The sequence below is a fragment of the Geotrypetes seraphini genome, chromosome 5 (genome assembly GCF_902459505.1).
Source record: "Geotrypetes seraphini chromosome 5, aGeoSer1.1, whole genome shotgun sequence".
Lineage (NCBI taxonomy): Eukaryota > Metazoa > Chordata > Amphibia > Gymnophiona > Dermophiidae > Geotrypetes > Geotrypetes seraphini.
The window spans coordinates 148,859,177-148,883,552 of NC_047088.1; the positions used below are offsets into that span (position 1 = coordinate 148,859,177).

The following is a 24,376-nucleotide window of genomic DNA, read 5'->3' on the forward strand; positions in this document are numbered from 1 at the left end:
GAGAGGGGACATGATCGAAACATTCAAGGTACTGAAGGGAATAGACTTAGTAGATAAGGACAGGTTGTTCATCCTCTCCAAGGTAGGGAGAACGAGAGGGCACTCTCCAAAGTTGAAAGGGGATGGATTCCGTACAAACGTAAGGAAATTCTTCTTCACCCAGAGAGTGGTGAAAAACTGGAACACTCTTCCAGCGGCTGTTATAGGGGAAAACACCCTCCAGGGATTCAAGACAAAGTTAGACAAGTTCCTGATGAACAAGAACGTAGGGCTGGTAGGGCTAGTCTCAGTTAGGGCACTGGTCTTTGACCAGAGGGCCGCCGTGTGAGCGGTCTGCTGGGCATGATGGACCACTGGTCTGACCCAGCAGCGGCAATTCTTATGTTCTTATATCCACAATGAATATTCATGAGTCAGATTTGCACACAGTTGAGGCAGTGCATGCATATATATCTCGTGTATATTCATTGTGGATATCCTAAAAATTTGATGGAACTGTAGGTATGTCCTGAGGACTGGGTTGGAAATGACTGGTCTAGGGTATATTGCACCTGCCCTGAGAAGTACACATGCACTTCCATTTATAAGCCTGGGCAATTTTGCAGATAGTATATATCTATTTGGTTTGAAAATGGACTCTTTTGGGGTATATTTTATATTATCATGATTAATTTTACTAAGCAAAGATCCAGTGTACTAAAATACTCAAATTCTATTTCAAATGTTAATGCATGTTAAAAGTGCAATTACAGCAGGCAAACTACATTTATATGTGATAGCATGATTAATATGCTTTTGTAGGTTTAATGTCATATCTGTGCTAATGAGGCAGTGAGATGCAAAACTATGCAAAATAGCTCTTAACTAATACCAATTAGAATAGCAAAAAAACACATAAGCAAAACTTCACATATATATAGATGAAAAAAAAAAATCTTACCTAATTTTTATCTACAGTCTGTAAGTAAAGTACACACATACATTTTCTTCTGCCTCATTTACATGGCATTTATAGCCACCATTAGTACACATTCATATGCACTAGTGGCATTTGTCCTTTAAATGGCTCGAGATACACTGAGGGAGTTTTTTGTTACCTGAAAAGGTTGTTTATCTTCAGATATGAGGGATGGTCGGGATAGAAGGTAGGAGTATTCCTTCAAAATGTCCTTTATTATATTTGTTTCCGGAATAAATTGTGCAGCTTCTGTTTGTTAAAAACTTTTGTTCTCTAAGTACGTTTCAGCTATTTGAGTTATTATGTTCATGCTTTATGAACAATTAACACTGTTATCCTGAGTTAAAACTGCACAAAAATAAAGATAAATAAAAGAAAAATTCAAGGTTATAAATATGGAGATATTAGAAGTACCTGAGGATTCATTACCTCCATTCACGCAAGTTTATTACTTGCCAAATAAAAATCAGAATCAGCAACAGGGAAAAAAAAGTCAAAAATCAATAAATGTATCAGCCTTACTTGAGTCATCAGATAAGGAACTTGCTATATCAGCAGCCCTAATAGTGACCTTAGCCCTTACTCTGGATAAAAATTGACTTTTGAGACTTTTCTTCAAGAACAAAGAAAGAAAATTTTTGGATTTCCAAGATACAAATGTTTCCTGATTTGGCAAGAGACACACAAAAGCGTAGAAAATAATTTCTTCTACTAAAACCTGGAGTTTTAGCTTTTTATCTTTGCCACCCCTGCAAGTGCATAATTCAGTATAATTCTCAAAAATATGTTGTCTTTGAGCTTTTCCAGCCGACGGCCTTTCTCTCTCTATCCCATCTGGAGAAGGAAAAGAAATGAGGGCTATAGAATGTGTTAGACGCCTGTATTTCAGTTAACCGTGCATCACGCTTCTTATGTTAGTTTTCTTTAATTATTCTGTTTATATTACATCTTGGATCTTATTGTGGACTTGAGCTGATTTAAGCTAATATTTACTTTTTTTTTTATTCTTCTTTGCTTTAAATCGCTTTCTGTACAAGTTTAATCTTGAATTGTATTTTTGAAACTTATAAATGAATAAATAAATTTTTTTTTAAACTTTTCTTCTCTAAGTATGTTTCAGCTATTTGAGCTATTATGTTCATGCTTTATGAACAATTAACACTCTTATCCTGAGTTAAAACTGCACAAAAATAATGATAAAAAAAGAAAAAGAAGAATTCAAGGTTATAAATATGGTAGTAAGTCTTTAAGAAAGCTCTAAACTTCCTCAAAGATATCTTAAATCTAATATATAATGACAAGCTATTCCAGAGAGTGGGAGCCTGAAAACTGAAGCAGAAACCTTGCTTGCTCTCAGATAAAGCAGTGAGAAGAGAGAGCCAATCAGATTAGTGGTTCTCAAACATTTTTTATTTGCAGCACACTGTAAAACATATGAAAATTTTTCCAGTGCACTTGTGCACAAATTAAAAAATATTAACTAAAATATGAGTAAAAGTAAAAAACTTCAGAAAGCTATTAATAACCTGGGGTTTTTTTTGGCAACTTTTTCAATATTAGTACGTATGAGACAGACATATCCTTATTTCATCTTCAATACATTGAAGTCTTTGTTTTTGCATTAAATGTTAGTGAAGAAAACCTTAATTCACATATGTAGGTAGAAAATTGAGATGCTAGATGTCATAAAAAATAACAGAAAAGCTGAGTTCAGTCATTCACACTGAATCTAATCTAATCTGAAATTATGTATCGCACTTATCCAGTACAGGTTCAAGGCGATTTACAAGTTAAGAAGCCATAATGAAGCATGGGGAATAGTGGATACATCATATTGTTCAGAAAGGATACAATGTTGCATTAGCTAGGGAAGCAGGAAGAAGATAACACCGCATGGAAGGCAAGAAAAGAAACAAGGGGGAGGAGGCAATCACAGGATTACAAATGGAAAAAGGGGAGTGCAAACAGCAAGTCAGAAGAGGTAACAATAGCAGACAGCTCTTAGCATCAATGGGAGGCTGAGTTATTTAATCTTACCTAAGGTAAGAAATTTATCAAACACAAATGTTTTCAGCCTTTTCCTGAAGGTGAGATAACTTCACTCTGTCCTTATTGATGTGGGAAGGTTGTTCCAGGTTCTTGAGGCTTTATAGGTGAATAGGATATTGAATATCTGTTTGTATTTCACTCCCTTGGATGATAGGAGGAGCAGTTGGTGCGTGTTGCTGGTTCTGGATGATGTGAAGGATAATTTGGAGACAAGTGGATTATTTGTTCAGGAGTGATGGTGTCAAGGGCATGGTAGACAATGTAGAAAGGAGGGGAAAAACCCAGGTGTGTCCCTTCAGGGAGGAATAAATAAAAAACAGTTAAGGGAAGAAATGCAAAGTTAGGAAACAGGTAAAGGGCATGCCCAAGAGTGACTTTACGGTACTTATGATTCTGATTATTAATATTTCAATTGTTCTAATGTTGTCTGACAAAGAATATTGACCCTATGTGTTAATGAGTACTGTGTATTGTACTCCCTATTTTGAGGTCCATATGCATTCCATATGTTAATACCACTTGTTAATAGATCACTTGTTGACAAGGGCTGTTTTATTGCATAGTGAATGAGCAGTCTGAATTTGCTTTAATGCAGAGCGCAAGCCCTTTTACTACACTGGAAATGTATGCAAGAGCAGTATTACATTACATTACATTCTGACTTATAATCCGTCAAAGCCCTTACAAGTTCATGGCGGATAATAATATGGGGTCCTTTTACTAAGGCGCGCTAACCAATTTAGCTTGCGCTAAAGATTAGCGTACCTTAGTAAAAGGACCCCTATATTTCAATTACTGGGAACAAATCCAGTTAAACATAATGCAATGACAAATATTCAAATAGAACATTAACAGTAGAAGATGATAAATTTCAAGATAAATTTTTTTAAACAAGAATGTCTTTAAGTTTTCTAAAAGCAGTATATTAACCTACTGATCTTATTAAAATAGGGGGATCATTCCAAATTAAAGGAGTTTGCCTTCTAAAAGAAGGATTCCTTCTATTGAACAAATGATCTAATTGCCTTTGGTGAGGGAAATTAAAGATAGAATTGCTTCTGTACAATATGACCTGGTTTTCCTGCTAGTAATGAAAACAATTCCACTAAATAATATGGTTTATCCCAGGACAAGCAGGCAGGTATTCTCACTAGTGGGTGATGTCATCAGACAGAGCCCCGGTACGGACGTCTCACAAGCACGTGTTGCTTGTAGAAACTTAAAAGTTTCTAGATGCCCGCACCGCGCATGCGCCGGTGCCTTCCCGCCCGGAGGTCCGGGCGTGTCTCCTCAGTTCTTTTCTTTCCGCGGAGCTGAGAAGTTCAACTTCATCATGCGCTAGCTGAATTCAGTTAAATTTGCCTTCCTTGTCCGCGTTTTCGCTTTCTTTTAATTACAGTTAACAGTACTTTTCTTTTTCAGTAAAAAAAAAAAAAAAAGAAGATTATTTCCTCCGGCGGGTCGAACGGGCCGGCCACGTGGCTCAGGCCCACTGGCTTCGACCTCGCGGCGGAGATTTTCCGGCCTATGTCCCGGCCAATCACCGGGTTTAAAAAGTGCAGCAAGTGCCAACGCGCGATTTCACTCACGGACCCTCACCGGCGCTGTTTGCAGTGTTTGGGCCCTGACCACATTCCGAAATCGTGCAGGCCTTGCTCTACCCTTACGGCACGCTCATTCAAGCGGCGTTGCCTATTGTGGGAATCGATGTTCAAGATGGACGCAGCTAAGGATCCCTCAGCCTCCACTTCATCTGATACCTCCCCGGTTCGGGCGAAACCGGTATCGACCCCTCCTGCATCGAGTGTGGTGAAACCGGCATCGTTCATCCCGACACCATCCACGAGCTCGACGTCGGTGCCTGCCCCGGTCTCCTCGGTTCAGGTACCTCTTCCTTCCACAGTGCCACCAGTGGTCATCAAAGTGCCGAAAGCTACTAAGCAGAAGCACTCGGCCTCGAAGGAGCGCGATGACCGTGCAGGAGGACCCCCTTTCGGTGCGGATCCCTCCTTATCGGCTTCGCTACGGTCCGTGCTGGAAGCTCAATTCGTTGAGCTCATGCAGACCATCGGACCCGGGCTCATCACTGCCATACAGGGTGACCTCCCGGTACCGGCCCAAAGGGGCGGTCCGCCCCCTCCCCCTCCTCCACACCGTTCGACCTCGAAAACCGACGAGGACGAACGGGGGAGGGCGGCGATGCCCATGCGGCAAGCCTCGCTTACCGATATGCCGCCATTAGAACCCATTACGCCTCCGCGCCAACATGGGACCAGACCTCCGATCGATACTCAAAGCCCTGGGCATAGTCAGGAAGAGTTCTTCCGTACTCCTTACCAGACTTGGGTAGCATCGCAAGAATCCGCATCGCAACCCCAGTTGCGATCCACCGCTTCCAGCCCTATCCACCACTTGGGGGCCTCGGGAGACCATGCGATGCACAGACGATCCCGATCCCCGTCCCGCCACCGAGACGGGCACCGATCAAGACACTCATCCTGGCACTCTTCACGCCACTCGGAGGTGTCACCGCAGAAAAAACTGCAACGTATGGGATACTCCTCCTCGGAGGTGTCCCCTCCGGAGGGACCGGAGTACGAGGAGACACCCGTACCCGATTCTCCTTGCCACTCCCCGATGTCCATGGATCCGGAGGCCTCTTCCTCCTCCAGCCCGTCCCACAGACCGACGCTGGCGGATCAATTGTCTTTCTCATCATTCCTCTGACAAATGGCGGATGATCTGGATGTGACCCTTGACACGGGCTCCCGATACTCCAAAGAGTACCTGGACACCATGCATTTACCTAACCCTCCAACGGAGTCGCTTCGGCTCCTCCTGCATAAATTGCTGGATCAGACCTTCATGCAGTGTTTCGAAACACCGTACTCCATACCGGCGATTCCCAGCAAACTCGATGCTCGATACCGCATCGTGCACCATAAAGGGTTTGAGGGCCCTCAACTCTCCCACCAATCCCTACTGGTCGAGTCCTCTCTTAAACGCTCTCATCCCTCCCAGGTCTACGCCTCTGTACCACCGGGCCGAGAGGGGAGAACGATGGACAAATTTGGTAGAAAATTCTATCAAAACTCCATGATGGCGTCACGGGTACTGAACTACAATTTCTTTTTCTCTTCCTATCTGGAGTTCTTCTTGCCGGTGCTCCGCAAGTTCACTCCGTTCATAGACAACCAAGCTCGATTCGAGTTCGAGGAAGTGATAGCCTCCCTCTCCCAATTACGCCTCCAGCTGATGCAATCCTCCTTCGATGCATTCGAACTCTCGGCACGTGCTGCCGCAAGCGCGGTAGCCATGCGTCGCCTGGCATGGCTCCGTACAATCGATATGGATCCCAACCTCCAGGACAGACTCGCCAACGTACCATGTGCTGGAGCTGACCTGTTCGATGAGTCTATCGAAACTGTTACCAAGAAGCTGTCGGATCATGAAAAATCTTTTCAATCCATCCTGCGGCCCAAACCCAAACCTCAACAGTCTCGACCTTCCAGGCCACCCCTGATTTACCAGCGGCGTTACATGCCCAGACAAGCGCCTGCTGCGAGACAACCTGCGAAGAGACAACCTCCCCAGAAGTCTCAGCAAAAACCTCAGCCACCGGCTGCACCTAAGGCTCCCCAGCCCTTTTGACTCCCCTCCCGGGAGCATAACCGACACCGTTCTGCACTCAGCCTATCCCATAGGGGGCCGCCTCCATCTTTTTTACCATCGATGGGAGGCCATAACCACGGACCTATGGGTCCTTACCATCATAAGAGAAGGATACTCCCTTCAATTCCATCGGGTCCCCCCGGACCATCCTCCAAGAGAGTATCCTTCAAGCTCGACGCAGACCGCCCTTCTTCTTCAGGAAGTCCAAACCTTACTTCAGCTTCGGGCTGTCGAGCCGGTCCCGTCAGACCAATTGAACCGAGGGTTTTACTCCCGGTACTTCCTCGTCCCGAAGAAAACGGGCGACCTGCGACCCATTTTAGACCTTCGGGCCCTCAACAAGTTCCTGGTCAAAGAGAAGTTTCGCATGTTGATTTTGGCTTCTCTATACCCCCTCCTTGAGCAGAACGACTGGTTATGCTCCCTGGATCTCAAGGAGGCCTACACTCACATCCCCATTCACCCGGCCTCCCGAAAGTTCCTCAGATTTCGGGTGGGAAATCTGCACCTACAATATCGAGTGCTACCATTCGGCCTATCTTCGTCCCCCAGAGTCTTCACAAAGTGCCTGGTGGTAGTGGCCGCGGCACTCCGGGACAGGGGTCTACAGGTGTTCCCATACCTCGACGACTGGCTCATCAAGGCCCCGTCAGCCCCAGAGGTCACTTCGGCGGCCTTGGCTACAACCTACTTCCTCCAGAATTTGGGCTTCGAGATCAACTTTTCCAAGTCTCATCTACAACCCACCCAGTCCCTCCCCTTCATCGGAGCGGTCCTGGACACCACCCGACTCCGAGCATTCCTGCCTCTGCAACGCATGGAGTCTCTTCTTCACCTCTGCCAGTCGGTGTCTACTCGCCAAACCCTACCGGCGAGACAACTGATGGTGCTCCTGGGCCATATGGCCTCCACAGTACATGTGACACCCTTTGCCAGACTCCATCTCAGGATCCCCCAGTGGACCCTGGCATCACAGTGGAATCAGACGTCCGATCCACTATCCAAACACATCTTAGTCACACCTGTTCTTCGGCAGTCTCTACTTTGGTGGATGACCTCTTCGAATCTATCCAGAGGTTTGCTGATGCACTCTCCCCCCCATCAGAAAGTTCTCACAACCGATTCGTCGAATTATGCATGGGGGGCCCACCTGGATGGTCTCCGCACCCAAGGATTCTGGACCAGTGCGGAAAGACTACACCAAATCAATCTACTGGAACTCAGAGCCATCTTCAATGCGCTCCAAGCTTTCCAACACCTACTTCACGACATGGTAATCCTCATTCGCACAGACAATCAGGCCGCCATGTATTATATCAACAAGCAAGGAGGCATGGGCTCGGCCCTCCTTTGCCAGGAAGCTCTACGAGTCTGGGACTGGGCGGTGCGCCACAACGCCCTCCTCAGAGCAGTCTACATTCAGGGGGAGAACAACGTCTTAGCAGACAAACTGAGTCATCTACTACAACCGCACGAATGGACTCTCCATTCCAGCCCCCTTCACCAAATCTTCACACAGTGGGGGACGCCTCAGATAGACCTCTTTGCGGCTCCCCACAACTCCAAACTGCCTCAGTTTTGCTCCAGGATCTACACCCCTCATCGCCTCGAGGCAGATGCTTTTCTACTGAACTGGGGGAAACAATTTCTATATGCGTTCCCACCATTCCCGCTGATCCAGAAGACTCTGGTCAAGCTGAAACTCGAACAGGCCACCATGATCCTAATAGCTCCTCGGTGGCCCAGACAACCTTGGTTCCCCCTCCTACTTCAACTCAGCAGCAGGGAACCAGTACCACTTCCAGTGTTTCCTTCACTACTTACTCAACATCAAGGATCACTGCTTCATCCCAACCTGCAGTCTCTCCACCTGACAGCTTGGTTCCTCTCAACGTAACCCCTCACCACTTCTCTCAAGAAGTGAGGGAGGTCTTGGAAGCTTCCAGGAAGCCCGCCACTCGACAATGCTACTCCCAGAAATGGACTAGATTCTCCTCATGGTGTGTTTCTAAATCAAAGGAACCTCAGCGAGCTTCCTTATCCTCCGTGCTGGACTATCTCCTACACCTATCTCAATCCGGGCTCAAGTCTACATCCATACGAGTCCACCTGAGCGCTATTGCGGCGTTCCACCAGCCCCTACAAGGGAAACCCCTCTCGGCCCATCCGGTGGTCGCCAGATTTATGAAAGGACTCTTCCATGTTAACCCTCCTCTCAAACCACCCCCAGTAGTTTGGGACCTCAATGTAGTCCTTTCCCGTCTCATGAAGCCCCCGTTTGAACCACTCAACAGGGCCCCTCTTAAGTATCTCACCTGGAAAGTGCTTTTCCTGGTAGCCCTTACGTCCGCTCGCAGAGTCAGCGAACTCCAGGCACTGATGACGGATCCACCATTCACAGTATTCCATCATGACAAGGTGGTCCTCCGCACTCACCCGAAATTCCTGCCTAAGGTGGTCTCAGAATTTCATCTCAACCAATCCATTGTACTTCCAGTATTCTTCCCTAAGCCCCATTCTCACCACGGAGAATCGGCCCTTCACACTCTAGACTGTAAACGTGCGCTGGCTTTCTACCTGGATCGCACCAAGCCACACAGAACCACTCCTCAACTTTTTATCTCCTTCGACCCTAATAAGTTGGGAAGACCCGTATCAAAGCGCACCATCTCTAATTGGATGGCGGCTTGTATCTCTTTCTGCTATGCCCAGGCTGGATTATCACTTCCTTGTAAGGTCACAGCCCATAAGGTCAGAGCAATGGCAGCCTCAGTAGCATTCCTTAGATCAACACCAATCGAGGAAATTTGTAAGGCTGCCACCTGGTCCTCGGTTCACACATTCACCTCACATTATTGTCTGGATACTCTCTCCAGACGGGATGGACAGTTTGGCCAAACAGTATTGAAAAATTTATTCTCTTAAGTCGCCAACTCCCCCTCCATCCCACTGAGGTTAGCTTGGAGGTCACCCACTAGTGAGAATACCTGCCTGCTTGTCCTGGGATAAAGCAATGTTACTTACCGTAGCAGTTGTTATCCAGGGACAGCAGGCAGCTATTCTCACGTCCCACCCACCTCCCCTGGGTTGGCTTCTCAGGCTAGCTACCTGAACTGAGGAGACACGCCCGGACCTCCGGGCGGGAAGGCACCGGCGCATGCGCGGTGCGGGCATCTAGAAACTTTTAAGTTTCTACAAGCAACACGTGCTTGTGAGACGTCCGTACCGGGGCTCTGTCTGATGACATCACCCACTAGTGAGAATAGCTGCCTGCTGTCCCTGGATAACAACTGTTACGGTAAGTAACATTGCTATCTGACCATATAGAATATTAAAAATCATAATACAAAGCTTAAAACAAATCCTTGCATTTACTGGGATGCAATGTAATTTAGTGAAATATGGTGTGATTCTATCATATTTAGAGATGGAAACAATTACCCTCACCACAGTATTCTGAACAGTTTGTAATATTTTCAACAATCCTTTAGCACATATTAAATAAAAAATATTACAGTATTAAGAAATCTTTTGGCACAGAAATGTATTTTGAAACATTGGAGACAGGAGTACCCACCTTCTGTGACAGAATGGAAAAATGAGATATACGCTTTGCTGTGTCTGGAGAGGCTCGACATGAAACGGGCCTCACCCATAGCTTGGAGGCAATTTCTTCAGATTTGGATGTCTATTTGAGACACAATACCTCACAGAGCCCATAGTTATTTGTTGAACATGTAATCTGGGGTGGGTTGAGGGGGGGGAGTGTGGGGATGGGACTTAGGTGGGAAGGGAACAGGAAATGTAAGTTGTTTTCAGGGACCACCATGAAGAACAAATACGAATGGTCCCAACTGTGCTCATTGGTTTGATTGTGTACAGTATATGTTTTGTTTTAGAAAAATAAAAATTTATATATAAAAAAGCACTATTACCGTAGTATATCTGGGAAAGAATAAGTGATTGAACCACAAGTGCAAAAAATCACTTATCAAAATATTTCTGAACTACCTGTAATTTCCTTAAAAAAAATATATAATTTTTTACTAACCAGATTAACTTGATGCACCAAGCTCAATAAATTATCTAACTGAATGCCCAAAACTCTAGTTTGCTTATCAAAAGTGTAATTATTTTGGCCAAAGTGTGATATAAGATCTGATCAGCTTGATCTTGTGGGTCTAGTCATAGAAACTTAATTTGTCTATATTTATCTTCAACTTATGGGTTGTAACCCATTTCTCTACAGTATCAAATACTAACTTCAATGCAGACCAATCAGAATCCTCATTATTAAAAGGCAAGAGAATACTGATATCATCTGCATAAATATAACTGGATACATTAAGGTTTTCAAGTGCCTTACCCAAAGATTGCATCATAACATTAACAATATTGGGGACAAGGGGGAACCTTGTGACACCCCACAACTCATTTTCCAACTAGTAGAGAACAGACCATTCATTTTCACTCTTATCAGTTGAGGGCAGGTTTAAGACTAAAAATGGCCAAAAAATGCTGTTATTCATATAATAAATCAATGCTGAGTCCCACATTGCTCCTTCTCGTTCACTTTCCTCCCCATCCGGATCCAACATTGTCTCTCTCTCCCTTCACTCTCACTCTCTCTCTCCTGCCTTTCCCAAACCCACTCTCCTTCCCATAGCCTATAGCAACACGGAGTTCAACAGACTTAAAGCCAAAAGAAAACAGCTAAATCAACAGGTTTCAGTATGTGAAAATTATATATTTATCCCTCATTGATAAGTCTTCAATTCAGTTTTATTCACCTGTCTCTCACTCTAAACTTTTGAAAGTTCATTAAAATAAAAATATTTTCATAAATCACTAACCCTTTCTATCCATGGAGAATGTTTTACTCAGGAATCAGTATTTATCTGAGGACAAGCAGGCAGTATATTCTTACTTGTGGGTGACATCATCCATGGAACCCCAGTACAAACAGTCAACAACTGTACTGTCACTTTAAAAACGTAAAGACCGCCCACATAGTGCATGCATTTGTGCCTTCCCTCCCGAAGCTGACTCGTGGTCTGCGGAGCTGAGAAGACTGGAAGGCGGCAAATGTTACGCTGATCTTCAAAAAAGGTTTGAAGGGAGATCCAGGAAACTACAGACCGGTGAGTCTGACCTCGGTACCGGGAAAGATGGTAGAGGCACTTATAAAAGACTGCATCATTGATCACCTCGACGGACACAATCTGATGAGGAGCAGTCAGTATGGCTTCAGCAAAGAACGATCTTGCTTGACGAACGTGCTGCACTTCTTTGAGGGAGTAAACAGGCATATAGACAAGGGCGACCCAGTTGACATTGTATATCTGGATTTTCAGAAGGCGTTCGACAAGGTTCCGCATGAACGACTACTTGGAAGATTGCGAGCCATGGAATCGAGGGTGAAATACTCACGTGGATTAAAAACTGGCTGGCGGATAGGAAACAGGGTGGGGGTAAATGGACATTACTCGGACTGGAAGAGTGTCACCAGTGGGGTGCTGCAGGGCTCGGTGCTTGGACCCGTGCTCTTCAACATCTTTATAAACAATCTGGACATAGGTACAATGAGCGAGATGATTAAATTTGCAGACGATACGAAGTTATTCAGAGTAGTGAAGACGCAGGGGGACTGCGAAGATCTGCAACGTGACATAATCAGGCTCGAGGAATGGGCATCGACATGGCAGATGAGGTTCAACGTGGATAAGTGTAAAGTGATGCATGTCAGTAACAAAAATCTCAGGTATGAATACAGGATGTCTGCGGCAGTACTTGAAGAGACCTCAGAGGAAAGGAATCTGGGAGTTCTGATCAACAAGTCGATTAAGCCGTCTGCACAATGTGTGGCGGTGGTAAAAAGGGCAAACAGAATGCTAGGAATGATAAAGAAGGGGATCATGAACAGATCGGAGAAGGTTATCATACCGCTGTACCTGGCCATGGTGCGCCCTCACCTGGAGTACTGCATACAGCACTGGTCGCTGTACATGAAAAAGGACATGGTACTACTCGAGAGGGTCCAGAGAAGAGCAACCAAGATGGTTAAGGGGTTGGAGGAGCTGCCGTACAACGAAAGATTGGAGAAACTGGGCCTCTTCTCCCTCGAACAGAGGAGATTGAGAGGGGACATGATCGAAACATTCAAGGTACTGAAGGGTATAGACTTAATAGATAAGGACAGGTTGTTCACCCTCTCCAAGGTAGAGAGAACGAGAGGGCACTCTCTAAAGTTGAAAGGGGATAGATTCCGTACAAACGTAAGGAAGTTCTTCTTCACCCAGAGAGTGGTGGAAAACTGGAACGCTCTTCCAGAGTCTGTCATAGGGGAGAGCACCCTCCTGGGATTCAAGACAGGGTTTGACAGGTTCCTGCTGAACAAGAAATGCGCTGGTAGGGCTAGTCTCAGTTAGGGTACTGGTCTTTGACCTGGAGGCTGCTGCGTGATTGGACTGCTGGGCACGATAGACCACTGGTCTGACCCAGCAGCGGCAATTCTTCTGTTCAAGTTTCTTTCGGTGCATCAAACTTGTGTATGTTTTGTTTGTATCTTTTGTTTGCATTTTTTTATACCTACCCTTACTACTTTTTTAAAAATTCTGTTTAAAGAATTTTCATTTTTCATATTCTTTTGTTTTGGGCCTTTGGGCTCTTGTCAACTTGTCTTCAGGCTGAGAGAGTCAAACCTTTTTTGGTCTGCCATCTGCTGGACCTCCCTGCACCATTGAGTCCTTTGAGCTCACGTCAATGGTTTTTCTTTCAATGTTCAAGGCTCCTAGCGACTTTAAGTGGTGCATTTGGTGTAATAAGGACCATTTCAGATACAGACCCACATAACTGGTGTGTCTAAGTCCTGAACACTGTGATATTTCCTGTCTACTGCACTCTAAACTGCAGAAACTAGAAAATTATAATACAAAAACTTTGTGTCATCTACATCAAGAATGGCTGGAGATTCCGACACCAGTGCTGAACATCTAGCAACTCCAGCATCGATATTGGTACAGATGATGACGTCTACTTCATTGGTGCTGCCTGCCTCAGGGGAACCTCGTAAAAAGGATAAGAAGCATAACCATACTTCCCCCTCTATGCATGCTTCAGCATCTTTAATGATGCACTATATGCATCTATGCACAGATGCTAGATTACCATCCTTACAGTTGGTGTCACCTCTGAAGCATGCTTCAACATTGAGGTCCCCAACGCTTCAACACAGAACTTCTGTGCCTAATATATTCACATTAACAACATTATTGGTGCCATCTCTGCAAGATCAACTTTGCATGCTGTTGCATAAGGAACTAACTGGGCTACTGCAGGTGCACTTGGTGCCAAATCCTGCTTCTAAACTCCCAGCCTCAACTCAGTCCAACCAATGCTGAAAGACACCATCAAGGCACTCGCAGAGTGGTTTAAATACAGGTACTTCATGCATTTTCCCCATCTGTCCTGGTGGGCTCACAATCTGTCTAATGTACCTGGGGCAGTGGAGGATTAAGTGACTTGTCCAGGGTCACAGGGAGCAGCATAGTGTTTGAACCCATAACCTTAGGGTGCTGAGGCTGTAGCTTTAACCACTATATCACACTCTTCTCCACAACTGGGAATCTCCGCTTCATGTCCCAGTAGCTCCATGAAAGTTGGACACACTTAACCGGATTCAGGTTTATCCTGGTTTTGACAGACCACAGTTAAAACAGCAGTCTCTAGTTCTGGAGTCCACCTTGAAAAATGTTCATAGTTCCAGAACTTATGCCAGCACTCCTCCTGGAAGAGAAGGCAGAACTCTGGATAAGTGTGGCTGGAGAGCTTTCAGGGCTCTATGCTAGCAAAAAGAATCCTGCACTATAATTTTTATATGACATTCTGTCTAAAGTCTCCCATATATAAAATGACTCTCTATGACCAGTATATTCCATTGGAGCATCTCTCTCTTCTTTTCAACATCTCATGCACGATCTCCTGGAGACCAGAAAGTATATGGTAAGTTCTACATTTGATACTTTTGACATTACTTCCTGCATCTCTGCGGTCTCCATAGCCATGGCCAAGTATCTCAGATCTCAATGCTACCTTTCAAGACAGTCTCTCTAATATACCTTGTTTAGCTAATGATTTATTTGGATACTGTATAGAGGAAGCCACACACAAAATCAAGAGGCATACTGACTGCATGACTACTTTGCCTTCCTTGAAATCTCACCAGTCTCAGCAACCACAGAGATATTCTAACACCTCCAGAAAGATCTACTTATTATCCAAGGCAAAGATGTCACCAGCCTTCTGCACCTACTCAGTCAACGACTCAAAGGCTCCCTAGGGAACAGAGGCAGCAAAAGACCTCTTCAGCACCTTGATTCAGTCCTTTTAACTACTAGAGAGCATTGTCAGTATTTCTCAACCTTTGCTCTAGATTCTACCCATAGGAGGTTGGCTTATCCATTACTATCAATGCTATTACTTAATATCATTGGATCATTGGGTCCTTCAAGTGGTCAGTCATGGTTATGCCCTTCGTTTACAGAAGAAACCTTTGAACCATCCTCCAAAGTGTCTCTTTTCAACTCTTAGTAGAAGACCCTCCTTTCCACGAGCTCTCAGCCCTCCTCCAGCTCAATGCCATAGAACAAGTTTCCCTGCAGGAGAGGGCTACTTTTGAGTCAAAAATGGCCCAAAAAATGCTGTTAACACATACCAAAAAGACCAGAGGTCAACATCCAATTCTGGACCACTGAGCTCTCAACAAATACTTGGTGAAAGAGAAGTTTTGCATGGTCTTACTGGGAACCTTGTTACCACTATTAGAAAAGAATGACTAGCTCTGCTGTCTAGATCTCAGAGGTGTACACTCTAATTTTCATCCTGCCTGCTCACAGGAAATACCTCTGCTTTCAAGTAGGAACATGCTATTTTCAGTACATTTCAGTACAAGGTGCTTCCATTTGGTCTGGCATCAGTATCCAAAGTTTTTACAAAGGCTTAGTAGTAGTAGTAGGAGGAGGAGGAGGAGGAGTATAAGCTGCACTCCTCCATTCATATAATTTTCACATGCTCCCTAATGTAGTCGATTGGTTGATCAAGGCCTCCCACGCCTCAAGTGACTCTCCAAACCACAACTGCTACGGTTCACCTTCTAGTGCTCCTAGGTTTTTCAGTGAACTACAAGAAGTCTCAACTAGAACCTACTCAAACTCTGGAATTTATTGGAGCCCTACTAGACACAATTCAAACTTGTGCCTTCTTACCACAAAGGAGACTTGACACGCTGATTCGTCTTGACCAGAAGGACTCCTCTTGTCGCTACATAACTTCAAGTCAAATTCTGTGAGTCTTCAGCCACATAGCCTCTACAGGCTTTTTGATCATCCAAGTAGCCACTTAGGACACTTTTTAGACTTTTTTTTTAAATTATTATTACCCCCTTAGAATTTGCTGGGACAGGGGTGGGAGGGATCCCTGCAGTCCTGGACCACCAGGGATTTAAAAGGTACACTGAGGAGGGGGAGGGAGGTAAAAGTTAGTAGAGTCGGCCGGGACAGGAGACGGAAGGGATCCCTCATGTGCCAGCCCACCAGGTCTCACGGCAGGCCCGGCAGAAACCTGCAACAGGTTTGGGAGGGGAGCGGGTCAGTGCTGACTCAAATATAAACCAAAACCCCCATTTTTTTGGGCCCAAAAATCTCAGTTTATGAGTTTATATGGTAATTACAAGTTGTTGATTGAGTTAATCTTTGTATTAAATTTGAAGAACCAGTATGTTTTATATTTAATAATGTGTTTTTACATGTACAGTCCAAAATAGTTTATAATCTTGAATCATTTTAATGTGCATATTCTAGGAAGCTCAGTACTGCATCAGCTATAATACCTTTTGTTTGCAAATCATTTATTAAGCATGAGCTGCAATTTTCTGTATTTTTGTGTCACCCATGTTTATAGGGACTTATAGAAAATTAAAATGACCCCTTCTGTACTCTTTTCTCCTGGTAGCTGGTGATTCGAGTGCACATGTCTGATGACAGTTCCAAGACCATGATGGTGGATGAGAGGCAGACTGTTCGACAGGTGCTGGACAACTTGATGGACAAATCTCACTGTGGCTACAGTTTGGATTGGTCATTAGTAGAGACTATTGCTGAGCTGCAAATGGGTTAGTGAGAATATTTATGACACTGATAATTTGTTCTGTAATTTACCACATAGAGTCCTAATAACCATGAAATGTTCAGTATCTACATGATATTAGAAGAATTTTCACAAGCCCTGCTAGTGTATAATTATTTGTTCAGAACCAAATCTCCATTATATTATAAACATTTCAAAAGATGGAAGCAACAGATGATAAATAGTCTTTTCAATTTTGGCTCTAGGTTCTAAGTAGATGCTGTATATTATAGATCAGGGGTAGGCAATTCCGGTCCTCGAGAGCCGGAGCCAAGTCAGGTTTTCAGGATATCCACAATGAATATGTATGAGATGGATTTGCATGCACTGCCTTCTTGAGATGCAAATCTCTCTCATGCATATTTATTGTGGATATCCTGAAAACCTGACCTGACTCCGGCTCTCGAGGACCGGAACTGCCTACCCCTGTTATAGATCAATAAAGATAATTCTTAGTAGCAGTCCCTTATACTTGCTGCAAAAATTCAGATGTATAGTATTTGTTTTATATAGTAATCACCTTTTGATGTCATTTTTAACTTACTTTAGGACAGTTTTTCTCAAATAAGTTAGGACTTGCCTCCTGCCATAATTTAACCACTAGATTTTTTTTCACTCCTAAGTTAGGGTACCACTATTCAGGTGAGCTTTACAAAGCTATTGGCATTTTTAATCAAAGCAGAAACCAAAGCTTTTCCCTGAAACTGACCAGCAAAATTAAGTTGGTAAAAAGACAAAATGGCTAAAAAGTGCTACAACTTTAAAATAAATATATATATATATATACACACACACACACACACACATCCCCTGGTATTTAGACCACAGAGACAGCAACAGGTTTTAAAGCTCATCCATATCATCTCTTATCACTTCCTCTCCTTTTAAGATACAGTGCTATGTGCATATCTCATGATTTCTTGAATTTAGATCCAGTCCTTGTTTCCACCAGCTCTGCCAAGAGGCTATTCCATGAACCCACCACTCTTTCCATAAAGAAGTATTTCCTTAGATTACTCCTGAGTCCATCCCCTTTCTTCATCTTTAATATAAATTTCAAGTTTTATTTTGATTTAATAAATCACTTATTCAAATTACTAAGCGAGTTACAGCCGAATAAAATAATTATACATTTAGACATACTATTTAAAATTAACAGTAATAGGTTGGACAGACAAGTTTACAAACTAATTGATACACAAGGAATGGAGGGGTAAAGTTACAATTCAATGCTTAGAAATGAAAACAGAGCCATGGAAAAAACATTAGGGAGAGAATAGTATAAACCTGAAAGGTAACTACTTTGTCATTTAAGGAAAATTTAAAGATTAAAAGCATCTTTAAAAAGGAAGCTAGTTATCTAGCTGATGTTATACAGATGCATACATCTGTGTGGCCTTTGTGCTCTAATTTGACAAAGGTATGCTTTGAACAGGCGAGGAGAGGTTCCTTTTCATTAAAGGAACCAGTACTTTTGGACCAGTGATTTGGAACTGTTTTTGAGGCAGGTGACCAGCACAGCAGTATTTTAGAAATAACTGAGGAGCCACCTCTTCTCCTGATACATACAGCCTTAATGGATGAAGCAAGATGAGTGACTGCTGTGTGATGCATATAATTCTGTATGCTAGGTTTTTGTTTGAGGGGAGGTTCTCTAGGGGATATAGTGAGATTGAGGAGGAAATTATTATATTATGTAAAGTGCTTGACTTTTTGGCAGTAATTCCCTCATACTGCATAACTGTACATACTAAATTCCACCAGGATGAGTATGATAGGCTAGTGGGGTGTTTCTAGTTAGTTAGAAACATAGAAAGATGACGGCAGAAAAGGGCCAAGGCCCATCAAGTCTGCCCACTATAGACCCTCCCCTTAAGATTAGCTAGTGTTTTGCCCTGACCCTCTTAGGGATCCCACATGGGCGTCCCATTTATTCTTAAAATCTGGCACACTGCTGGCCTCGATCACCTGCACTGGAAGCCCGTTCCACCGATCAATCACTCGCTCCGTGAAGAAATACTTCCTGGTGTCGCCGTGAAATTTTCCGCCCCTGAGTTTGAGCGGGTGCCCTCTTGTGGTTGAGGGGCCTCTAAGAAGGAAGATGTTATCTTCCACTTCTATACGTCCGGTGACGTATTTAAACGTCTCAATCATGTCTCCCCTCTCCCTGCGCTCCTCTAGAGTGTAGAGCTGCAAATTGTCTAGTCTTGCTTCGTACGGGAGACCTTTAAGCCCTGAGACCATTCTGGTGGCCATTCTTTGGACCGACTCGACCCTCTGCACGTCTTTGTGGTAGTGTGGCTTCCAGAATTGCACGCAGTATTCCAGATGAGGTCTCACCATGGCCCTGTACAATGGCATAATGACAGCAGGCTTTCTGCTGACAAAACTTCTACAGATGCAACCCAGCATCTGCCTTGCCCTTGAGGAAGCCTTCTCCACCTGATTGGCAGATTTCATGTCTGCACTAATGATTACTCCCAAATCTCGTTCCGCTGAAGTCCTGGTCAAGGTCTCCCCGTTCAAGGTATAAGCACGGGTTTCTGTTACCTAGGTGCATGACCTTACATTTTCCAGCATTGAAGCCCAGCTGCCAGGTTGAGGACCAGCATTCCAATGTGCGCAGGTCCTGCGCCATACTATCTTGTACATTGCCCTCGCTTACCATATTACATAGTTTGGCGTCGTCGGCGAATAATGTTACTTTACCTTGAAGCCCTTGAGTCAGATCTCCTATGAATATGTTGAAGAGGAGCGGACCCAAGACCAAGTCCTGAGGCACCCCGCTGGTCACCTCCGATGTCCCAGAGAAAGTACCGTTAACCATCACCCTCTGACGTCTGCCACTCAGCCAATCTCTGACCCATGCCGTCAGAGTCTCTCCTAACCCCATTGATTTCATCTTGTTTAAGAGTCTGCTGTGTGGGACGCTGTCAAAAGCTTTACTGAAGTCCAGGTACACTATGTCCAGTGAATCTCCTTCGTCCAGTCTTTTTGTTACCCAGTCAAAGAAGCTGATGAGGTTTGATTGGCAGGACCTACCCTTGGTGAATCCATGTTGATTGGGGTCCCGTAGATTCCCTTCGTTCAAGACCGTGTCCAACTGGCGTTTGATCAGTGTTTCCATGATTTTGCATACTATTGATGTCAGACTCACCGGTCTGTAATTTGCAGCCTCTGTCTTGCAACCCTTTTTGTGTAGAGGAACGACGTTAGCTGTTTTCCAGTCCAAGGGGACTGTCCCTGTACTCAGTGAGAGATTGAATAGTACGGCTAACGGTTCTGCCAGGACATCACCTAACTCCCTAAGCACTCTGGGGTGCATATTGTCCGGTCCCATGGCTTTGTCCACCTTGAGTTTTGTTAGCTCAAAGTAAACCTTGCTGGGTGTGAATTTAAAATTCCGAAACGGGTCTTTTGTGTTTGACTGTGGTTTCAATTGAGGGCCGGACCCTGGCGCCTCGCAGGTGAAGACCGAGCTGAAGTATTTATTTAGTATTTCTGCTTTTTCGGGATCTGATTCTGCGTAATTCCCGTCTGCTTTTTTCAGGCGTACTATCCCGTCTGTGTTTTTTTTCCTGTCACTGATATACCGGAAGAAGGATTTGTCCCCTTTCTTAATGTTGTTTGCTAGAGTTTCTTCCACTCGAAGTTTGGCCTCCCTGACTGCCGTTTTGACCTCTGTGGACTTGATCCTGTGTAGCAGTTGATCTTCGTTTTTCCCGGTGCGTTTGAAGGAAGCAAATGCGTTTTTCTTCTCCTTAACGAGACGTGAGATCTCTGCGGTGAACCACTGGGGTTTGTCCTTTCTTCGCTGTTTATGTGATGATTTTATGTAACGGCAGGTTGCCTCGTGTATGACAGATTTCAGGGATGACCACATATCCTCCACATTCTCTGTCTCCGTTTGGTCCTGGAGTGCCTGATGGACGAAAACTCCCATACGTGCAAAGTCTGTTCCTCGGAAGTTGAGTACCTTTGTTTTAGTGTTTGATCTATGGAAACCTTTCCTCAGATGGAACCATATCATGTTGTGATCGCTGGAGGCTAGCTTATCTCCCACGAAGATTTCTGAGACGCTTTCTCCATTGGTGAGTACTAGGTCAAGGATCGTTTGGGCCCTAGTTGGCTCCATTACCATTTGATTGAGGCGTGCTCCTCTTATGGAGGCTTAATAGCCTCTTGCTTCCGCTGGTTGTTGCTGAAGGTGTGCTCCAGTCTACATCCGGCATATTGAAGTCTCCCATTAGTACAACGTCCCCCCTTAGCGCGATATTTTCTATGTCTTCGATTAGTTCCGTGTCCTTGTCTTCCGGTTGTCTCGGAGGTCTATATACCACACCAAGATACAGGCATTTTTCTCTCCCTCTGGCCAGATTCACCCAGAGGGATTCCCCGGTGTACTTGACTTCCGTGATTCTGGTGGTTTTGATTCCTTCTTTAATGTATAGCGCTACCCCTCCGCCTAACCTGCCCTCTCTGTCTCGACGAAGTAAACTGTAACCCGGTATAGCCATATCCCACCCATGAGAGTCCGTGAACCAGGTCTCGGATATTGCCACCACATCTAAGTTGGCATTCACTATCTCGGTTTCCAATTGCAGAATTTTATTGCCTAAACTGTGTGCATTGACATACATGGCCCTCCATCCCTTGTGTTTGTTAGGGCTGTCATGCGTGCTATGGGTGCTTACCTTGGGCTCAAAAGGGCGGTTGTGTCTCGCCTCCACTGGATGATTCCTTACTGCTGTGGAATGTGAGTGGATACCCTCCCCCAACTTACCTAGTTTAAAGCCCTGCGAAGTAGGCGGGCTAGACGGTGTCCAAGTACGTTTTTACCTCTTTTGGTCAAGTGAAGTCCGTCTGGTCCCTGCAGTCCCTGGAGTGCCTTTCCATGGTCCAGGAATCCAAAGTTAATCTCAATGCACCAGTTGCGAAGCCACTCGTTGGTACGTTGGATGCGTTCTTCCCTGGCTCTTCCTCTGTCTCTAACTGGGAGGATGGATGAGAAGACCACCTGTGCACCCGTCTGCCTCAGCTTCCTACCCAGGGCTCTGAAGTCATCGGGTATGTTCTCTAAGGTGTTCCTTGCAGTGTCGTTTGTACCTATATGGATAAGAAGCATAGGGAAGTGGTCAGTAGGTTTTAGTATTTTATCGAGAGAGGTGGTGACGTCACGAATCCTGGCTCCAGGGAGACAGCAGACCTCCCTCGACTGCAAATCTGGTCTACAAATTGGACCCTCGGTTCCTCGCAGCATGGAGTCCCCGATGACTACCACTCTGCGCTCCTTCCGGGGGGGATGATCAGCGTGGTTTGGAGTCGAAGTTGTGCGCTGGGTGTCTTCCCGAGCTTCTTCCGCTACCTCCTCGGTAGTAATATCCTGCAAGACGTGGTATCTGTTGTTCAGATTGAGTTGTGGTGAAGAAGTAGAGCTGCCCTGTTTGGGACAAAAAGAAGAAAAAGGAAGTGAGAAAATGGGGGGGGGAGGTTTTACGTTTTCCCGTGGAGGAGGTTACCAGCTGCCAGGGACCGGTATCTCCTATCATTTCTTGCACCCCGATCGTGGAATTTATAATTGGAGACCTGGGTGTCTCGAGGATGGATCTGTCATGGGTCAGCTCTGCCAAATGGGAAACCTCCTTGATGGCTTCGTCGATGAAGACCTCATCCTCCCTGATGCTCCTCAAGCGCTGCACCTCCTCCCTGAGACTCCATAGTTCCAGTAGGATGTCCTTGTTCAGCTGCTCCATCTCCTCTGTCTGCGTAGAAACTGTGGCGTGGTTTAGGGGGGAGGTCTCGGTCTGCACCGCAACCTCTGCCCTCCGTCCAGTGCCATCCTTCTCTTTCTGCACCATCCCCTGGATCTCGCCGGACGTTGGCGTGATGAACTGGATGGTAGTCTTGGTACTCCTCGTCCTCCCTGCCATATCCAAAGGAAGAGAGATTAGGTGTAAAATAGAAAAGCAATGAGAATAGGGAGTTGCAGAGAGAATAGAGGGTGTCAGGAGAAGGCTATCTGCCTGGATGAGAGTGTGTAAGAAAAGCGTATGTGGAGAGAGTGAGTGTATATAAGAGTCTAAAATGTGAATGAAAATATTTTTTTTTTTTTTTTTTTTTTAGGTTTTAGAGTGTGGATACGGCTTACTGGAGGCCCTTCTCAAGGCCCTTGCCTCGCTGGTTCCCTGTGTCTCAGCACGCTGCTGCTGAGACTCCCAGCGCCTCCTCTCTCACCCGCTCTGCCCTCGAAGCCTGGAGCAGTGGCTGGACCGTCGGCCCGCCTCCTTTTAAGGAGGGGAGCCCGGGCGCCTACTGCTGACGCGGTGGGGGTGGGCGGAGCTACTCTCGCCTACCCCGACTCGATAGGATGTTTGCCACTCGCCTCGCTGGTTCCCTGTGTCTCAGCACGCTGCTGCTGAGACTCCCAGCGCCTCCTCTCTCACCCGCTCTGCCCTCGAAGCCTGGAGCAGTGGCTGGACCGTCGGCCCGCCTCCTTTTAAGGAGGGGAGCCCGGGCGCCTACTGCTGACGCGGTGGGGGTGGGCGGAGCTACTCTCGCCTACCCCGACTCGATAGGATGTTTGCCGCTCGCCTCGCTGGTTCCCTGTGTCTCAGCACGCTGCTGCTGAGACTCCCAGCGCCTCCTCTCTCACCCGCTCTGCCCTCGAAGCCTGGAGCAGTGGCTGGATTTGATGGTAATCATGATTAAAGATCTTAATAGTGATGCTTGGTCCTTCGTAAGTATAGATTTCAATGCCAAGTCTCCAAAGAGAATTATGGTTAGTGAGAAATTTTCATTCAGATGAAGTACATGACTAATAAAGTCCCAAATCTGAGACAAATATTTTTGAATGATAGGACAATAGTACAGCATATGATCTAATGTTCCAACTTTGTTGTCACAGGACCAGCATTTGCTAGGACAATCAGTAGATAGTTTAGTTTTTGAGTAATAAAACTGTTGATGCATAGGGTGACCAGGTTACCCATTCCAGAAGGAAGACTTTTTGGGCAGACCTGGTTTTAAAATTGCATCCCAAAGCAGTATAGTATTTGTAGTCCATGATTCTGTCTATTGAAATCAGTGCTTCAGGTCCCATAATGCACCAGGATGAGGTTGGCAGAAGTCCAGGACTGGCCAAAAAGTCTCCATTCTGGAATGGGTAACCTGGTCAAATAAATGATACAGGGCCCCTGTCTTAGCCAGTATCTGATGCTGCAATCTGAGGATACCTTTACCAGGTTTTCTAGCTGCATACAATTATTGTTAAAATTCTCCCTTTGTTTTTTTGAAGGATTATTTCTTGTACTTTCTTCAAAATTCAATTTAAAAAAGCTGAGTTTGCCTTAAATTGCAAAGAGTACACAATGGTGATGATGTGAGCATAATAACATGCTGTACTAATCCAGCTCTTGAATATAGTATATGAAAAAGCAAATATACTCTCTGGCTTTCAAGGACTGTTTTAGAAACCAATGAATTCAAAATGCCTGTGTGTACTTTGCTGTTGAAATT

At 45.0% G+C, this 24,376-nt stretch overlaps 1 protein-coding gene across 6 annotated transcripts in view; it reads left to right on the plus strand.

Moving 5' to 3' along the window:
• The window catches only part of RAPH1 (Ras association (RalGDS/AF-6) and pleckstrin homology domains 1), a 494,561-nt gene that overhangs the window by 321,915 nt on the left and 148,270 nt on the right, over positions 1 to 24,376 (plus strand). For all 6 annotated transcript variants that reach the window (XM_033946873.1, XM_033946869.1, XM_033946870.1 and 3 more), the window contains one exon: positions 16,688 to 16,847. In XM_033946873.1, the coding sequence (XP_033802764.1) occupies positions 16,688 to 16,847 (160 nt within the window). The remainder of the gene's footprint in view (positions 1 to 16,687; positions 16,848 to 24,376) is intronic.